This window comes from Lycorma delicatula, chromosome 7, assembly GCF_047948215.1.
Source record: "Lycorma delicatula isolate Av1 chromosome 7, ASM4794821v1, whole genome shotgun sequence".
Classification (NCBI taxonomy): Eukaryota; Metazoa; Arthropoda; class Insecta; order Hemiptera; family Fulgoridae; genus Lycorma; species Lycorma delicatula.
In genome coordinates, this window is record NC_134461.1 from 78262772 (window position 1) to 78281528 (window position 18757).

Consider the following 18757-nt stretch of genomic DNA (forward strand, 5'->3'; position numbering starts at 1 on the left):
TAATAAAACAGCAACAGAATATACTGTTGGCATTTTAATGGCGAATGACCATACCAGTAGGATAACACTTATTAAAAAAACAATAAATAAATAACACTGATAAGATTCATATTTACATCAACTTGACAAACAAACAAATCAAATCTGATTTACACATTAATCTGATTGCTTATACATAGTAGATAAGAAAATATATTCTACACCTTATAATTTGAGAATTAACTGGAATTCCAAAAACTAACAAATTATTCAATATATGATTTTTTTTAATTTTAAACATTCAGACATACATTTTACAGATTTACTGAAAATAGAATTAACAAGATTGAGCAGAAAAATTAATCAATCAGTCTTATTCATATAAACAAACAAACAATTTATATATATATATATATATATATATATACACATATTATTACTGAAATTTTTTTAAGATTCATATCCCTGTACCGTTAAATTATATTTTAAATTCTATTAATATAAACCATCTAGTACAGAATATTGAGATAAGACATACCTAACCTTAAATTTTATCATAAAACTACTTTCACAGGATCCCGCATCCTCAGTCATGGTTGCAATATTTAATTAAAATGCTTATTAAAAATACTTACAATAAAGAAATATTTAAACCAGTAAACAAATCTAATAACCAAATAATTATATATTAAGAAAAAAATAAATAAAATAAACAATCTGTGTAGAATTTATAAAATTAAATGTAATGATTGTGATGTTGTTTATGTAGGAAAAACAAACCGATCCGTTAAAAAGATTGATAAATTTAGAAAAGAAGAGCTTCAAAATACCCCATGGACTGAAGTGTAAAAATTTAACTAAAGAGTTGCACGATTCAAAATATGGTGTAGGCAGAAAATAGTAAGCTTTTTGATGAAATTTTTACTCTAGGTCAGGGAAACATTTTTGATGCAAACCTTATAGTTTGTTTGCGTAGATGGACAGTCCAACTAAATGGCACATTAAAATTATAATAAAATCAATACAATGATTTATCAGTCAAACGAAATATACAAAGATAGTTAATAAAAAGACCAATATTAAAAGGTAATAAATTACTTTGAGTTTACCAATATTAATTAAAATCAGATTTCAGACTTAAAATTCGATAAGCCTGAAGCTTGTGTGTGGAATATGGAATATAGTATATGAAAAATGCTATGCCTGACTGGGATTCGAACCCAGGCCCTCCGGATGAAAGGCCAAGACGCTACCACTCATGCCACTAATTTTTCATTTTGTCTACTTCATCAAGCTAACTTATACTCACAAAAGTTGTGAACTTTTGTTTAATAGCCTCCCATTAAAAATAAATAAATAACTAATTACCCAGCAGCATCATTAAAATATGTGTTATCATTATGTGCACCAAGCCTATCAGTCGTATACGCAGAATCAAAATGAGTCATTTTATTAGAAAATGTCCACATATCACCAAAAAATGTCCTCTGTACAGGAAACAGAGCAGTAACTACCTCTTCAGTAGCATTTTCTGATGGTTTAACCTAAAAAAAATTTAATATTTAATATAATAATGATATAAAGAAAATGTTGATTTACATAGAGTACTGAAGAGTTCTGAAGCTAACCTACAAAACTACTTGATTATACTCATAGACCTAGTAATTATCTTATCTTAAATAAAAAAAGAAATTGACTTTCATTTTCATAACAAACTAACATTAAAATTCAGTCTTTAATCATGATTCAAAGAAACAATACACAGCAAGTATATCAAGCAATGTCTTATGATAAACCCTTACCTTATACTGGATGGCCCAAGATAAACTGAACCGGTCATGGGAGAGGAGAAACCAAAGAGCGTTAGTATATTCGACATAGCAACAAGCAATAACATTTCGCCATAACGCCATGCAGAGAGCTATGATGCACACTGACCTTCAACAGCAAGAGAGAAAAGCACAGGAGAGGGGAACACAACCTGTAGCTATGAAGGAAACAGTTTAATTTAAAGCTAACCACCAGTGCACACGAACATACACACACACACACACACACACACACACACACACACACACCACACACACACACACACACACACACACACACACGTGAGCGCACACAAATATGCTGCTGATGAAGGATGTCATAATATTCGTCATGGAATATTATGCCAAGGATAGATCAATCAAAGGAGTGCAGAGTTCAAAAGTTATCCACCCGCTAAATCATCCATACACAAGTTCATAAAAAAGTTTGAATAAACTGGAGCTGTGCTTGATAAGAAACATCAATACCCGCTTGTGAAAAAAACCAACTCACAGAAGGAAGATATTCATCAGCAAACAGTATGCCAACGCATCCAAAAGGACCCACACCTGAAGCCATACAAGATCATGGCTTTACAAGAGTTAAAGCATACAAACTATGATAAACATGTACAGTATTGCACATGGCAACAGCAAGAAATTGAAAGAGGTTTACTAGAACCAAAGCTCTACTTCATGACAGATGAGGTGTGATTCACCTTGATGGTTATGTTAATTCACAAAATTTGCAATATTGGTCTGTCAAAACCCACAACAAATATTCAAGTTACCATTGCATGATGTAATTAATGAAGTGTGGTGCATTGTGTCACGGACAAGAATCACTGGACCCATTTTCTTTTGACACAGTGAACTCAATATGTTATATTGCCAACATCTTCACAGATATCTTTATATTCAGCCCTTCATAGAGCAACTGACACCAGACGAATGAAGTTTTGCATATTATTAGTAGAACAGTGCGACAGCACACACTTCTTTAGAAGCAGTGAATTGTTTTCACACCTGACAGGACTGTCTCAAAGGATCTACTGTCTCCAGTCACATGATCTATGCAGTTGTGATTTTTATTTGAGGGGCAACCTGAAAAGCAAGGTTTACCAGAACAATTCACTAACTCTTGACACTCTGCAACAGAATATATGCAACACCATTACTAACATCCAATGGGACAAGTTACACAAAGTCACACTGAACATGATTCATTGCGCCAAATTGTGCCTGGACCATGGTGGTCTACATGTCCAGTAGTACCAGTACAGATGGAGGAATCCATATAAGTAGGTTTTTGTCTTTCATTTACTTGTATATTATCACCTTACAGTTCATCTATTCTTCACTTGCTTTGGATTCGATTTATTTTGGGCCCCTCGAACTTTACAGGTTGTCATTTAAATTCAATAAATTCCTTTAACTGTTTCCACTCATTAATCTTTTGTTCACTGCTTTGTTACTAACAAATTATAAGGAAATTAAGCAATAAAAAACTACACATTCTTCCCAATTTTTTTTTTTTTTAAATCTAAAACAGAAAATTTGTCTGTTCAAAAAATATCTTATCTCAAGACATTATGATCTTATCTCAACAAATCTTGTACATCTGATTCTATATATCCTTTGGAGCTTGTAACTTAACCACTTAATTCATTAAAACCTATTATAACTAAAATATCTGTTATGTTATTGCGTTTTTAATAATGCCCTTTTTTCAACTGAAGAGATATTTTCTGTGAGGGGACCAAAAAACATATGATACATACATGGGGAGAGTAGTAAGATTTCTTGACAAGCCTAGGAATAGGAATAGCATATTTAATTAAAAAGTCTTATACTGAATGCAAGAAATAGGTTAGAAGTTGTCATGATGCAGTATCAGTCTGGTCCTTTATATAATATGTTACTGTCTTTGAGGCAATAACTGATAACATCTCACAAAGAATATTTATTTAGTATTTGATCTTCTGGAGAGAATTTGTTCTTCCAGAAGTATTATGTAATATATACATAACACACAGAACGTCTAAAAAAGTAATGCATTTTACATGTGACTGTCAAAACTGTAATTATTATAAATATAATATACAATAGTACATAATAATAACAATATTCCAATAATCAAATCTGAAATAAACTGTTAATTAGCCTTATCACTAACAACTATAAACATTTATCATTAAACAGAAAAACACAGGTATTAATTACAATCTGGAAGTTAGTGTTTCATGATTTCTGAGATACGGATATAAACATACTTTGTACAGAGGTCAGAATAATCAGCAGCATATCCTCAGTAGATTTGTAATGGCAAACTATGCAAACTGATTAGCATCAAAAAATGTTCCTAACATGTCACAAAAAATAAATGTTCGTATATAATTTAAATTTCAATGACATCTAATATGACAAGCATTGAGTTAATCCTTTTACATAAGCATGAAACTGGACAGAATGAAATGAAATTTTTTATATATCTTTAACATATGCCATAATCATTAATGCTCAAGTTCTGTTCATAACGTAGAAAACAAAATGACTCAAACTCAATTCTTATATTACTGTAATATTTGTCAAGTAGACAAGTTTTTAGACCCTATTTCTTGGAAATGATGTGGAAAATATGAAGACTTCACACCCTAACTGAAAAATTTATACGAAAGATTAAAAGAAAAAATAAATATAATAATTCAATTAACCTGAAAATATCTGTGTTTATTGACCAGAATAAAAATTTAAACCTAATTTAAACTTGACAAATCTTGTTTTTAAAAATATATATATAAAAAATACGTACAGAAACTAATAATTAAATTAGTAGAGTAATTGCTATTTTAAGAATTTTCTTTTAATAATGTATATATTATTACAGGTTTTTTTAAAATCTGATAAAAATCAACTGAACAAAACACATTTTGAAAACTAAAAACTCTTACAAATTACTTTTAAAACAAGAAGGAGAGCTTTGGATATTTACAATTCAAACAAGCACAAATGCAAAAGTAACAGATAAGTAACAATTATAATCAAAAATAATGATGATAAAATGAAGGAAAGATTTGAATTCAGATAAGCAAAAGAAAAATTACTATTTTATATAAATAATTTTTGTTTGCTACTTACTACAAAAAAAAAAATATATATATATATATGGATACAAATAACATACACTGGCTTGCATTACTTTAAAACTCATATTAATAATAATAAAATGTGGCGCTTTGTTTTTATACTAATTAAGACAATCAAGTTAGGAATTTATTATTCAAACAATTTTTTTTTGTTAAATATTCAAACAACAATTAAACAAAAGATAAAACAACCTCAGAGCTTGACATACTTACTAGTATAGAGTTTTTTAAACATAATTACAAAGATGCAAAATAAAATAAAATAATAATATTAAGCAACCCCATATTATAGTAAAAAAGAACAAATTTTTTATCCTTACATCTTCAACAAATCCTACACCATAAACAAATAACGAACGTATTAAATCATATAATTTTTTTTCAGAATTTAAATCATTCTTTTTAATAGTAACAGCATCAGAAATTTTGCCAGACCAAAGCACTGGTTGCGGTAGAACTTCTAAGTTTAAATTGTTTATTAGCCACTTCAATGGATATTCTGATTCATGTTCACTGTTCCCTATAAAAGAAAGCATAAATTCGGTAAGAAGTTACCTGAAATTTTCATTAATTAAAAATATTATATAATATTTATAAGAAAGATGAATTACTTTACGATCAACATTGCTGTTAAAATTCTTTGATTTAATCTTATTTGTTATTAAACTCAAACAGCTGGACTGAAGGGTACTGAAAAGATTAATAATCTAAGTTTAAAATTTATAATCTCTCATCATAATTTGATTTCCTTTCTTTAATAAAATATGATTCATCCTTTTGGATAAAATCATTTAAAAATTAGATCTCTAAGAGAAACTTTTCAAGAAACCATCAAAAATTTAACATCCATGACATTCTTGGAACCGTATGTAATTTTAAATATAACTGGAAAATCTGACAATTTCAATAGAGAAATTGATAGGTCAAATTTAGATAGTAGAAAATAGTGAGTCATGATTAAAAAATACACAGAATTTGTTGTTAAAGAATTATACATTAGTCAACATATGAGATGATGTAAGAAAGAAATTGTATTGAGTAAGGAGATATAATTATAAGATCTAAATTTCAGTATTATTTTTTAAAGACTATTTCCATAAATAATTACTACTTTAACATAAAATAATAAAAAAATATAAATACAACATGTCAGGAAGTAGGCGATTTACAAGATTATGAAACAGGTGACAATAATGGGTGGAATGGAATGATACAATAGGCAAAATAAAAGGAAAGGAAAATATATGGGGCATAAGGGTTTGGTCAAATAAGTAAAACACAACCTAAAAACAGACCACTCAAGAAGACACATGGATGAGGCCACGATAAATAATATAATTGCTAGATCATGATTTTAAAGTCAAATAACAGGAAGTAAAATATATCCAAATATATACATGGATATTATTTTATTATATTATGATGAAATACATCACAAAAATATGTGTGACTAAACTTTTTTATTAATTCCAGGATTTACCAATATAAATGAATATTTTCCAGATTAATTATGTTCTAATTAAGCCTCCACCAAATTTCTTTTTATTTGTGCCATCAGTAATTGGGTTATTGAGGTCCTGCTTGCTTTTTAAATACGTTTTGAGAGATTATATCTAAAAAAAATTACATTAACATTAATACTTAAACTACTTTAATACCTAAGAGTGTTTTAAATCAATGCATCAAGTGATTTTTTTTTAGATAAGATTTGGAATATTTAGGTAAAATAAATGTATGTGTGTCAGATGCCATCACAAAAAGATCGTGAGTGTCCTGACATATAAGTCACTCCTAAAAATGGATATTCACAAGATAACAAGCACTCAGGCAATGCTTAATAGATAGTGAGGAGTGAAGCAGTCACCTGTTGTCTTCTTCACTAAGCTCTAAATATACTGTTACTGTATCAAGATGCCAAACACATCAAAATGCAAGAGCATTCAATCCACAAGTGATACCTCCATTCTGTTCTGTTCACCATAGTGGCTGATCGTTCATTGAACATAATGACTAAGAAAAAAGTGAAACTGAAAATCCCTGGTTTATATATTTTAAGTGCTTTAGGAGAATTACAGCCATAAAAAGACTGGGGAAGACTATATAGCATAAATTATTATACCTCCTCTCTCAATAAGTAGTCTGTTATACACAATACCTTTACATACATAGCAGTTCTAAAAATAAACAATTCATAATATTGTTAGACTTCAGCCATTCAGGCAGCCATCCGAATATTAAAAAATGTTTCACACAACAGAAATTGTTGTGTGAACAGAAATCCTCCAATAAAGCTTACTGTAAAATAAGGCACCACAAAAAACCAACTTCCAACTTGTATCATTTTAATTATCAAAACGTTCCACATGGTGGATGCCAAGGATGCTTACAAAAGATCAAAAGAACTAACATTTTGCAAGTGCTCTGACATCAGAGTTAGTGGGAGGAAGGAGAACAAATGTTGACCCATACCACAACAGGAGATAAGAACTGGATGCCATATAACACACCTGAAATGAAGCAACAGTCCTTTTAATAGAAAAAAAAATAAGTCGTATGATTTTAATACAAAAGATAACATTTATCATATTATGAGATAAACTTGGAATTCTCCATAATCAGAAACTCAATAATAAATTCTGCAGTATAATGAAAAAACTTTGAAAAGTTACCACATGTCAACCAGCACAAAACTTAGGATGTTTACTTCTGGCATTTTTCGGAACATAATAATACTCATCCATACTCATGCAGCTGTCATGTCAAACAAATATCATCATATCAATTGGAAGAAAACAATTACACTCCATCCAACAGCCCTTACTTAGAACTAGTGACTTCCTCCTCTTAATACACCCTCCTAAGACGTTTCTTAGTAGTTGGCACCAATTAGTGATGAATAGCAAAATAAATTTACAAAATGGTTAACAATGTGGACAGTTGATTTTTACAACTGAACACAAAGAACTTGGGCCATAGTTTGATAGATGACTCAATAAAGATAGAGACTATGTTACAAGATAATTTACATTTCTTAGAATTAACTGTAAACATAAACATAAATTTGTAATTTTAAAACATAACATCCTGTTTCTTAATAACCTAATAAAAATTACTTTTTGAAAAAATAATAATAATTAGAGCTCAAGAAACTGCAGAGGAGAAAAGCCAATGATAAAAATATATATTGCACAAAAAGTGCATTATCATTGATGTGTGAACACAGAAATTTATATAAGGCGATGTATCCAAGAAAGTTCATCAATTTTTAAAATCTAAAAGAGATACAGAATTTAAAGCACCAAAGACTGGTTGAAGAAAAAATATAGTATGAAGAAATGAAAATAATCTAATGGGAAAATAGTTTTAACAAAGAAAAATGAGATAATAGTGCAGAAATGAAACCTAAAGAAAGGTATTAGTATAAGTGGGGTGGAAAAACAACAAAAAACCAAAAAAAAGCTAGCAACTGGTAACTAGCAAGAACATGTAGAAAGAGAAGAATAATTATCTAATAAGGTTTGGAAAAAGAAAAAAAAAGTACTGATAACTTCAGAGCAGATTCTACATTTATAACAGCAATTGCTGATAAAGGTCTAAAAATTTTTAATAAGAATATAGCAACAGGTATAAAGAATTGCTATTCTTTTTAGAAAAACTGCCTACAACTTTCAATAAAAACCGTAACTCTATTTTCAAAGAAAACAGCAATAGAAATTGTAAGCATTACCAATTAACTAAGAAGTATCAGCTGTCAGTTTAAAATTTCACACATTTAAAATATTAACCAAGATAATTCATAGATAAAAGAAATAAGAAATGGAAGGAATGATAAATGATAAGAATACAAAATGATAACAGGTTTATTTAAGAAAGAGCGTGGATGTACTGAAGAGATGTTTAACTCTGATCTAGAAGGTATGGTAAACCAAAAATAAAACACATTTGTAGATTATGAGTAGGAACTAAGAATAATATAAAATGGGAGCATATATGTACAAAGTTATTTTTTTAAATATATTGTTAAAAACAGAATGAAATGATTTTCATATTAAAAAATTAAAATAGCCATGACTGAAGATTAAAGAAGATGAATAACAATAAAGAAATAAGTAATACAAGAATATATAGTTCATCACCTTTACACTTCAGCTTGAACAAACACACAATAAATGAATTGAAGGGGAGATTTAAGATCAGATTAGCAACCCAAGGAAAAATAAAACAATACAGATTTTCTAATCATGCAATTCTTTTATTAAATCTAAAAATGATTCAAAAATATATTTAATGGTACTAAGAGAGAAATTAAATTTTACAACAAAGTATAAAGAAGCAATGAAACTTCTAAGAAAATCAATGACGAGTTAAATATTAAGTACAAGAACATTATTACTGAAAATTAAAGAATTTTCTTATTTAGGTAGTAAAATTACAAGGTAGGCTTGCAATTTTACTACCTACCATTGACAGAAAATATATCAAGATCAATGACTGAAAATACATTAGTAGTTAAATACAAGCAAATAAAGTTTCACATATTTTAATAAACAAATATTTTATAAATATATAAAAATATTAATACTAAGAGTTAAGGCTTTATATTAGTAAAGCATAGATGGGAAAGTCAAAAGAACCTTTAATAGGAAAAGGGACCTTAAAATAATGAGATGTTATAAAACAATGAAAATTAGGTAAATTAATAAAGTTGAAAATGAAGAGATTTTATCAAGAATTGGAAAAAGGAGTTGATGGAAAACCCTCACTAGAAAAATAAATAATCATGTAAAAATTTGTAAGGAAATTGGTATTGGGTCATTCCACGTCAATTCAATAAAAAAAAAAAAAATTTCCTTACCCACAATCTTACATTTTGATGAAACTTAGCTTGTTTGTTCTACTTATAGAGGTAAGTAACCACACCAAATTTCAACTCATTATCATATTATGATAAACATATATTAACCTACCTGACTTCATTATCATGTTATGACCATTCAAAGTTTTGAGGTTTTTCACATTTTGTTAGTCTGATGTTGCAAGACAATTAGCATCTGAATATAAAATAATCTGTCATTTTTTTATTTTTTATCCGATCGTGAAATTTTCAAGTTTTGCCCTCTAAATTATGGAGACTTAGGAAAAAATATAACATTCTACTAAGTGTAATGATTTTGGCAGAAAAAAATTTATTTTTGCACCACTAACATTTTTAAAATCAAACACATGGTTTAGCGTTAAATTCAATATCTCAAGAAGGGAAAGGAAATAACAATTATTTTCATAAATAATCCTTATGAATTGGGCTATAATATAAATAAATAAAATTTTTGGGGTTTTCATTCCTTTGTATAGTTTTTTAAGTTAAATGTAAATGTTTTTAAAATTACTCATTGAGCCATTATAAGACTTATGTCAATTATTAAACTTGCACTATTTTCAGAGTAATAACTAATTATTTGATTACAATTCTTAGTTGAGTTCAAAAATAAGAAAGCTACAAGTACAAACAGACTCAGCTTGCAAAGTGCGCAGTCATGTTAGTTTACAGCTGGAACCGTGCAAATACCAATAGAAGACATTCATGTATGGACATATCATCAGAGAAGCTATTCTTTCCTTGCCTAGTCAGTCTGTTACTTGTCCTTCCTGAGGAAACAGCATGGTGTATACTGCTTAGGATTTTATGTATTAATTCTGTGTGTGAATGTGTAGTGGTTTTTGTGTTTTTCTTTACTTTTATGGATTATTACTACTAGTAAACTGTAAGTAATTAATCTTTTTTTAGTAATATATTTGAGAGGACAGGAAAAAACTGATAGCAGTAACATTTTCATAGCTAAAAATTTTGATTTATTCATTACAGAATAAATAAGTCACTCCTAATTAAATAATAAAAATTTTATTTTGTTAGCTATTTACATTTAGCAGAAACTCAATTTTTTGTTTGGATGAGGCTGATTTTGAAACAGAATATGGGATTTGACTGGTTTTAAAACAACAAAAAAGTGGATTTTTGACTACAAGATAATTTACTTTTATTTATAAAAAAAAAAAAAAAAACATTTACATTTACATTTACTAAACATTTTAATACACACTTTCTACTAAATTTAAAAAGTAATAATTATTTTTTTCAAATATTTATATCGTATTATTTCAAGATGTGGCTGAGTTTTAAACACATCAAGCAGTTTTCTTGTAATATAGCTGGTATAGAAGCACAAATCTTGTTTTATTGCATATATTGTGTGACTTAACTTAAGTCATATTCACTAAAAAATCAATATTGAAAATTTTTGGATGTGGTTGATTTTGAAACTCTACTCATTTTAAAAGAAATACACAACAATTAAAAAATATTTGCTAGAACATTTATATTAAATTACCGGGTATAAGAGATCTGAACTTGCTATTTAACTTTAATTTGAAATAGAAGATAAGTGCAGTGAGGGATATTACCACAGACAGAATGTCACAAAATGCATTATGTCACCCAAAAGGCAATAGAAAATGCAAGTGAATTGTCTGAGGAAGAACTCAATAAACTTAAGCTAAGAACTGAAGTTCATAGTCTTACTACAGTTTGTATTCATCATGAGTTTATTTTTTAAAAATGTAGAATTCCTACAAAAAAAACTTGTTGTGATCCTTACAAAAGGCACAAGAAACCTATTTAAATAAACTTTAAGAGTGAAAAATTACAACAGAGCAGGACATGTGTCAAGCAAGGGCTTAAAATAAAATCAGGAGAAAAATTACGTTCCTGTTGTTGTAAAATGTTATTTACAACTCCAGCTAATCATGGTAGTGATGAAGAAGATGTACAGCTAAATGATGACAATAATGTTGAAGTTAATGATTTACAAGAAGAGGCTATTGATTCTTTAAATGCTTCTTTAACAGATCTGGGGTGTCAACCTTTAAAGTTATGTGTACTTAATGAGAAATGTACAATAAGGTAACCACAACAGAAACTAGAAAAATTATAACTAAATGTGAAAAAGAAAATTGAAATTGTTCTTGATGTTGAAGTGCCACAAGAAGGAACCAAATTAGAAAAAAAAATAATGGAACAAAAAGCTGTTGATATGGACTTGCTAGTAGAAAACAGATAAACAACTACTACCTCAACTGACATCAAAGAAGAAAGTTCAGCTATTAACAATCGCAGCATTTCTGAACTGGCTGAGAAAAAATTAAAGATACTTTTCAAGTTTCTAATTACTCTGGCAATCAGAAAGTCTATTCAAACAAAAACGTTTTCTTGCTGAGCCTGAACCAAAAAGAGGGAAAAACTAAAGCCTGAGGTCAAAACATTGGTTGTCAATTTTTTTCAAAGTGATGAACAGACAAGGTTTTTACCTGGTATGAAAGATGTAAGTTTAGGGGAAAAACAATATGAGAAGAAATGATTAATTTTGGGCAATCTACATAAAATATTCTCAAATTTTAAATGGGAGTATCCTGAAGTCAAAGTAGGTTTTACAAAATTCTGCACGCTTCGACCCAACTGGTGTGTTTTGGCAACTGCCAGCGGAACCCACTCTGTCTGCATCTGTACCATTCACCAAAATGTCATACTGCTCATTCATGTAGCACAACTTGAAGAGGGATATAAAGAGCTCATAAATCTGCTATGTGAAAACTCTAATCGTGAATGCATGCTGCATTCTGTGACAACTGCCCCTCAAAAGATAATTTAACATACCTTCTACAAATAAAGTTTGATGACTGTGATGAAGAGAACAGAATTGAATACAAACAATGGATTTCAACAGACAGGACACATATACTGCAAAAGTTGATGAATTTATTGATAAACTCACTACCAAACTTGAAAAACTAGTTCCACACTCATACATTGCAAAGTGCCAATCAAAACTTTTTAAAAACCTGAAAGATTCCTCTGCTTCAAATGCTGCTGTTATTTCAATGGATTTTAGCGAGAATTACTCTTTTACTATCCAGGATGAGGCTCAGGGGTACCACTGGACTTCAGACTCTTCTACAGTACATCCTGTTATTACAAACTTAAGAAGTTGTATTGATGAAAACATAGTTTCATCACACTATTATATAAGATGACTTAATGCATAACATTTATATGGTGTATAAAATACAAGAAAAGCTATCAGAATTTGTCCAGGAAAACTTTCCAACATTACAGAAATTCACTGTTTTAGTAACGGTTGTGCATCACAATACAAGGACAAGTTTAATTTAATGAATTAGAATTGTTGGTAAGTGAGTTTTTTAATTAATTAATTTAATGAACCTTTTTCTGCATAAAAATGATTTCATGTTAAAAACTCAGTGGTCATTCTTTGCTAAAAGCCACAGAAAAACAAAATGTGATGGGATTGGCGATACTGTAAAATGCCTGGAATGAGAACAAAGTCTCCAAAGGCCTCTTCAGAATCAAATATTAACTCCAGATGACTTCTTTCACTTTTGTAAATTAAACATCACAAAAGTTAACTTTCATTTCATTTCCAAAAATTCTGTAAATCTGATCCATTCTAAGCTTGAAGAACGCTATGAAGACCTAAAAACACTTCCGGGAACAAGAAGTTTTTATAACTTTAGGCCAAAAGATTGTTCTGGGACTTTCAAAGCATTTAGGATCAGCAGTGATGAGAACCCCATTCTCAATTACAACTTAAGAAAAGAACTGACACCAAATGTGAAAGAAGACGACTTGTATCCCTCTCGTAACATTGCTTGCACATATGACAATCTCTGATAGAATAATAACCAAAGTGGGTAAAGAAGATGATGTTACAGTTAAGTTATTACATTCTGCACGACTATCACCATCAATTTACTGGCCAACACGAGATGATACCTGCCCAGTGCCAATTCCTCACATCCTTGCAGTTGTACATCCATACACCTCAACTAAAAGAACATAACAATTCTTAATGGAGCATATGAATTCTATTCAGAAAGTAATGTCAAAAATTTTCTAAGTGCTTTAAACTGAACAGGACCCACATAAAGTGAAACAATAACTGAAATAAATCTGGTAAGTTTTCAAAGTTAAGTTCATAACTGCAGGGACTACACATTTTTCTATATAAATATGTCAATAGGATTTTAAACTTTAAATTTGTCCATGTCTACTAACTTGTAATTCTTCACTGTATGTTATTGAAGATGGGTTTTTATTTTGTATAATAGTTTCTGTTTTAAAGATAGAAAGTTTTACATCATTATTATAATCACTCAAAACATCAAGAAAGTGTAATGTTTTATTATTTTCTATGTCAGTAGTAAATTTTATTCTATTATTAAAATTGTTAAAATAATGTAATAATTGATTAACAGTTAATATTGTAAACTGTGTTTACATATAATTCCAAGGTGTCAAAAATAAAAAGCTTTTTAAAACAAAAATTATTTCCTGTGGAACACAAATCAACAACCAAGGGGATCAAGGGGGGGCTGTACAATGCTTCACTCACTCAAAGATTAAAAATATTTACATTTAGTTTTAAAAAAATATACAAAGGAATGAAAACCCCAAAAATTTTATTTATTTATATTACAGCCCACTTCATAAGGATTATTTAGGAAAAAAATTTTGTGATTATCCCTTTCCCTTCTAACAATATTAACACTAAACCCTGTTTTCCTTTATAAAAAACACTTGAAGATTCAAAAAAAGATTTTTTTCTCCCAAAATCGTTACACTTAAAAGAATGTTATATTTTTCTCTAGAATCCCCATAGTTTAGACAGAAAATTGGATGAAAAATAAACATTTGACAAATTATTTTATACTGACAGACACTTCTTGACTTGCAACATCAGACTAGCAAAATGTGAAAAACCTCAAAACTTTGAATGGCCATAACACGATAACGAAGTGAGACAGAGAATTGAAATTTGGTATGGTTGCTTACCTCTACAGGTAGAACAAACAAGCTAAGATTCATCAAAATCTGAGATGGTGGGTGAGATAGTATGGTTGAATTGACATGTGATTCATTCAAAACCTGAAAGTACAATTTTCAGGAAAGGCCCAAAATCAGATTACACAATGATAATAAGTGTAAAATGCGCATATATTTAAACAAAAAAGCAGAGCATAGTAAAACACAATTAAGAAATGCAACAAGCCAACCAAATTAATGGCGAAAAAAAAGGAAAAAAGTATAATTTCAATAAACATATAAATAATGCATTAATGTAATGAAAGCACCCAGTTCAAGTAGCTTAAATGTTTGACAAAAATCAATCTAGTCAATGAAGTATTCATTGGGCTCAAAGGTACAATAACATATAGTCCGTACAGTAATGTAAGCAGGTGCAGTAAGAGAAAAGTAACAAGAATCCAAATAAAGAAGAAGCATAGCCAGAAAGATTGGCAAATCTATTAAAAGAAAACTTTATTACCAAAAGAAGCCTCCAGTACTGATTAGATATACATAATGACAAAATATGGATTCATCAGTTAATGACATCAATTTTCATATGCAATAAGCAATTGAATAATCATCAAAGATTTGACATGCACAGCTCCAAGATGAGTCCAAACAGCCGGACGTAGTCAGCAAGAATAATTAACTCAGTCTCATTAATATTCTATGCATAAAAAAAATATTATAATTGCTTGTAAACTATATTTATAGAAACGATTATCTCCCTGAAACAGAATTTCCAATTACCACAATTGATACATAAAAAAATTAATTATGGAATGAAATAATATGTACAAAAAAAAAATAGACAAAACTGACTACTATAAACTGACACAAAATTATTAATTTATTATCTGATATCTCCCACTTTTTTGGCTTAATATGATCTGGGATATCCAATATATTTACAATTCTCTGATTTAAATTGTGAGAATAACATCTGGAACATCTGAAAAAAAGGACAGTCCAATTAAAAAAATATATAGTAAAATCTTTCTAAACTGAAAACTACTAGAACATCAAAAAAATTACTAGATAGTAGTAATCAATCAATCATCAAAAAATTGCTAGATAGTAAAAACCACATAATAAATTCAATTACAGTATTTAAAAAATTTGAATTGTATTTAAGAATTAATTAAATTCTAGAAATATAGGATATAGACTATTTTATCTAACACATTTTTCAATAAGAAGTCTGTTCAGAGAATAATCAAACTTTATTTTCCTAATCTTTATTTTTAATTTTACAAATTATTGGTCCTTGTACCCTATTAAAACACTAAAATATTAAAAATGAAATAAAACTTAAAACTAATATTGAATTGATTTTATCTAAAACCTAATACCACAACCGGAGTCTTAAAATACAATAAATTTATTTAAAAGGAACATAAAAGTAAAAATAATAACAAAAACTACAAAATTTAACAATGTCCAAGAGGGGTGTAAAGGCTCCCTTCTCGGATAACAGAATCAAAAGCTAACACAGAACCACAAAGATTAAAATAAAAACAAACTCATTAAAAACTCTTCCAAAACAAAGCATATACACAACAATATTAAATTTTATGTATAAAACAAACACGACGCAAAAATAGAAACATCCAGTCTAAAACTTCATTATCATTACCCAAGATTCGATGGATGATACTGGGCAATTTAAATTTACGACGCATCAATCCATTGTGATGAATGAACTTTTGTCTCAATGTTGAAGTCATAAGCCCAGCTTTCATATCAGTTATGATCCTTTGGATGAATGTTTCATCATCACTGGTTTGTTCAAGAAGTTGCTGACAAACATCCACTTAATGTTCTTTATGTTATTTGGTCATTCAACGAGGAACAAACTTTGCTGCAACTCAATGCATGTTCAATTTTTCAGTCAAAATGTTGTGGGATGACCTAACTGAGATGCTAACCTCTTCTGCAAGTTCTCTGACAGTTAATCAACAATTTGCATGCACCAGGTTATGGATTTTCTGAACATGGGTGTCGTCAGTTAAATTCGAAGGCCTTCCTGGTCGAGGGTCATCTTCAATTGATGGACAACCACTTTTAAATCATGAAAACCATTCATAACATTGCATACGACCCAGAACATCATCTCCATACACTGTTTCAAAAGTTGAAATGTTTCTGTTTAAATTTTCCCGTTTCACACAAAATTTTACATTGTATTGTTGCTTCTGAAAATCACACATTACAAAAAACACTACTAACACAAACATGTTGCACTCAAATAACAGTAACATGAAAACTAAAAGAGATATCAACAGTCCAATCCACATGGTTTGATATCAACAATCCATGTGATTATAGAGAAGATTATGCAAAACACAATCCTGCCAACACATCACTAAATATCTTCATTGGTGCTTAATTAAAAATGTTCAGTTATTTTCTGAACAAACCTCGTATATTCAGTTGATGATTTTATAGCAGTTAATGTAAAAAAGTAATAATAATTATTATAATTAATTAGATTATTATTATTATTATTATTATTATTATATTTATGTTCTTTGCATTTTATGCTTGGTCTGTGGCAATAATTTATTTTCAATTTTATTATCAAAAGTATGTTAATGTCAATAGCCAACAACCTCATCAAAATTTGATTCTATCCTGTCATTTTTTGACAATACTGTTGCCACTTGCATGGTTAGTTTAATTGGTCCTGAAATGGGTAATCCTTTCACTAGCACACTTGTGAATCCTTAAACAACTTCATCTTTACTAGAAGTGATTTTATTGCCAGAACCATTAGGTAGTTTAAACATTTTTTCCATTTAATCATTCATTAATGCATTATTACTTTTTATTTCATTGCAAAGCAGGTTTTTATTGCTGTGATATCTTACAACTAACTGTTTAATAAAAGATTTGAATTTATTTCTAAACAGTACTTTTTTACTAAAAGTGTTTTAAACTTGTTTCCAGTTAAAAAAAAAAAAAACAGAAAAATTAAAATGAAAATGTTATTTAAAAAATATAAAAAGTTAAAATTTTTTCATGAAATGAATTGCTAAAAAAATTCATCAATTTATATGAATTATAAATGCAAATATAATTATGCATTGTTCTGTTACATAAATTATCTGTGTTAATTACAGCAAAGAAACTCTGAACAAGAAGGCATAAACTGAACATTAACTCAGGTTAATTGTCATTTATGATGGGTTTCATCAAATTCCACCACAGTTTCCTTTCACATCAATATTCTATTACCAAATTAAAGGTCAGAGTGGCACTTTCTATACCGCATTATAATTTTTATTTTAATATTCTATATAACTTGAAAAATTGTAATCAAAAGTTATCAAATTGTTGTCCAGCAAGACTGGAGATAATTATCTTCCATTAATATAAAATACATTTTCTTCATCCTAACTCCTATAATTCTGAAGTAAAAATTTTCTTTTCTTTTATTACTTCTTAATAAAAATAAGAATTCTAAAAAAATAAACGTCACATTAGAAAGGTGTTGGTTTTCTTATGGAGGGGACTCATAAATTAGGACTTAAAATACTTTCTACTTTATCCTTTACTCAGAGGCTACTTTAGAAAGATTTGAACTGTAAATAAATGGTATGTTCAAGGTAACAAATCACAAAAAAATGGCTTGGGCATGTTGAGAAAAAGTATTTGTAAACAATGTATTTGACAGAGTATAGCTTGAAAGAAAAGTAGTGTAACAAACAACTGCACAGAAATATAAGAAAAATGATGTGTAATTACTTCTGTTGACAATAGGCTAGTAAAGGCAACTTTCTTAAACAGATAAATAATAAAAACTACTTTATCTTAGCCTTTATATATTGTTTAAACAGATGATACAATGAAAACAATGATAAAAAATTGTCAAATCTAAATACTTATTACTTACATCTATAACA

General features: G+C 28.9%; 1 protein-coding gene across 3 annotated transcripts in view; it reads right to left on the reverse strand.

Annotated features, from left to right (window-relative positions):
* Tmlh (Trimethyllysine hydroxylase) overlaps positions 1 to 18757 on the reverse strand; it is a 46363-nt gene that overhangs the window by 16167 nt on the left and 11439 nt on the right. For all 3 annotated transcript variants that reach the window (XM_075370121.1, XM_075370122.1, XM_075370123.1), the window contains 3 exons: positions 15689 to 15804; positions 5254 to 5453; positions 1348 to 1523 (listed from right to left, as the gene is read on the reverse strand). In XM_075370121.1, the coding sequence (XP_075226236.1) occupies positions 1348 to 1523; positions 5254 to 5453; positions 15689 to 15804 (492 nt within the window). The remainder of the gene's footprint in view (positions 1 to 1347; positions 1524 to 5253; positions 5454 to 15688; positions 15805 to 18757) is intronic.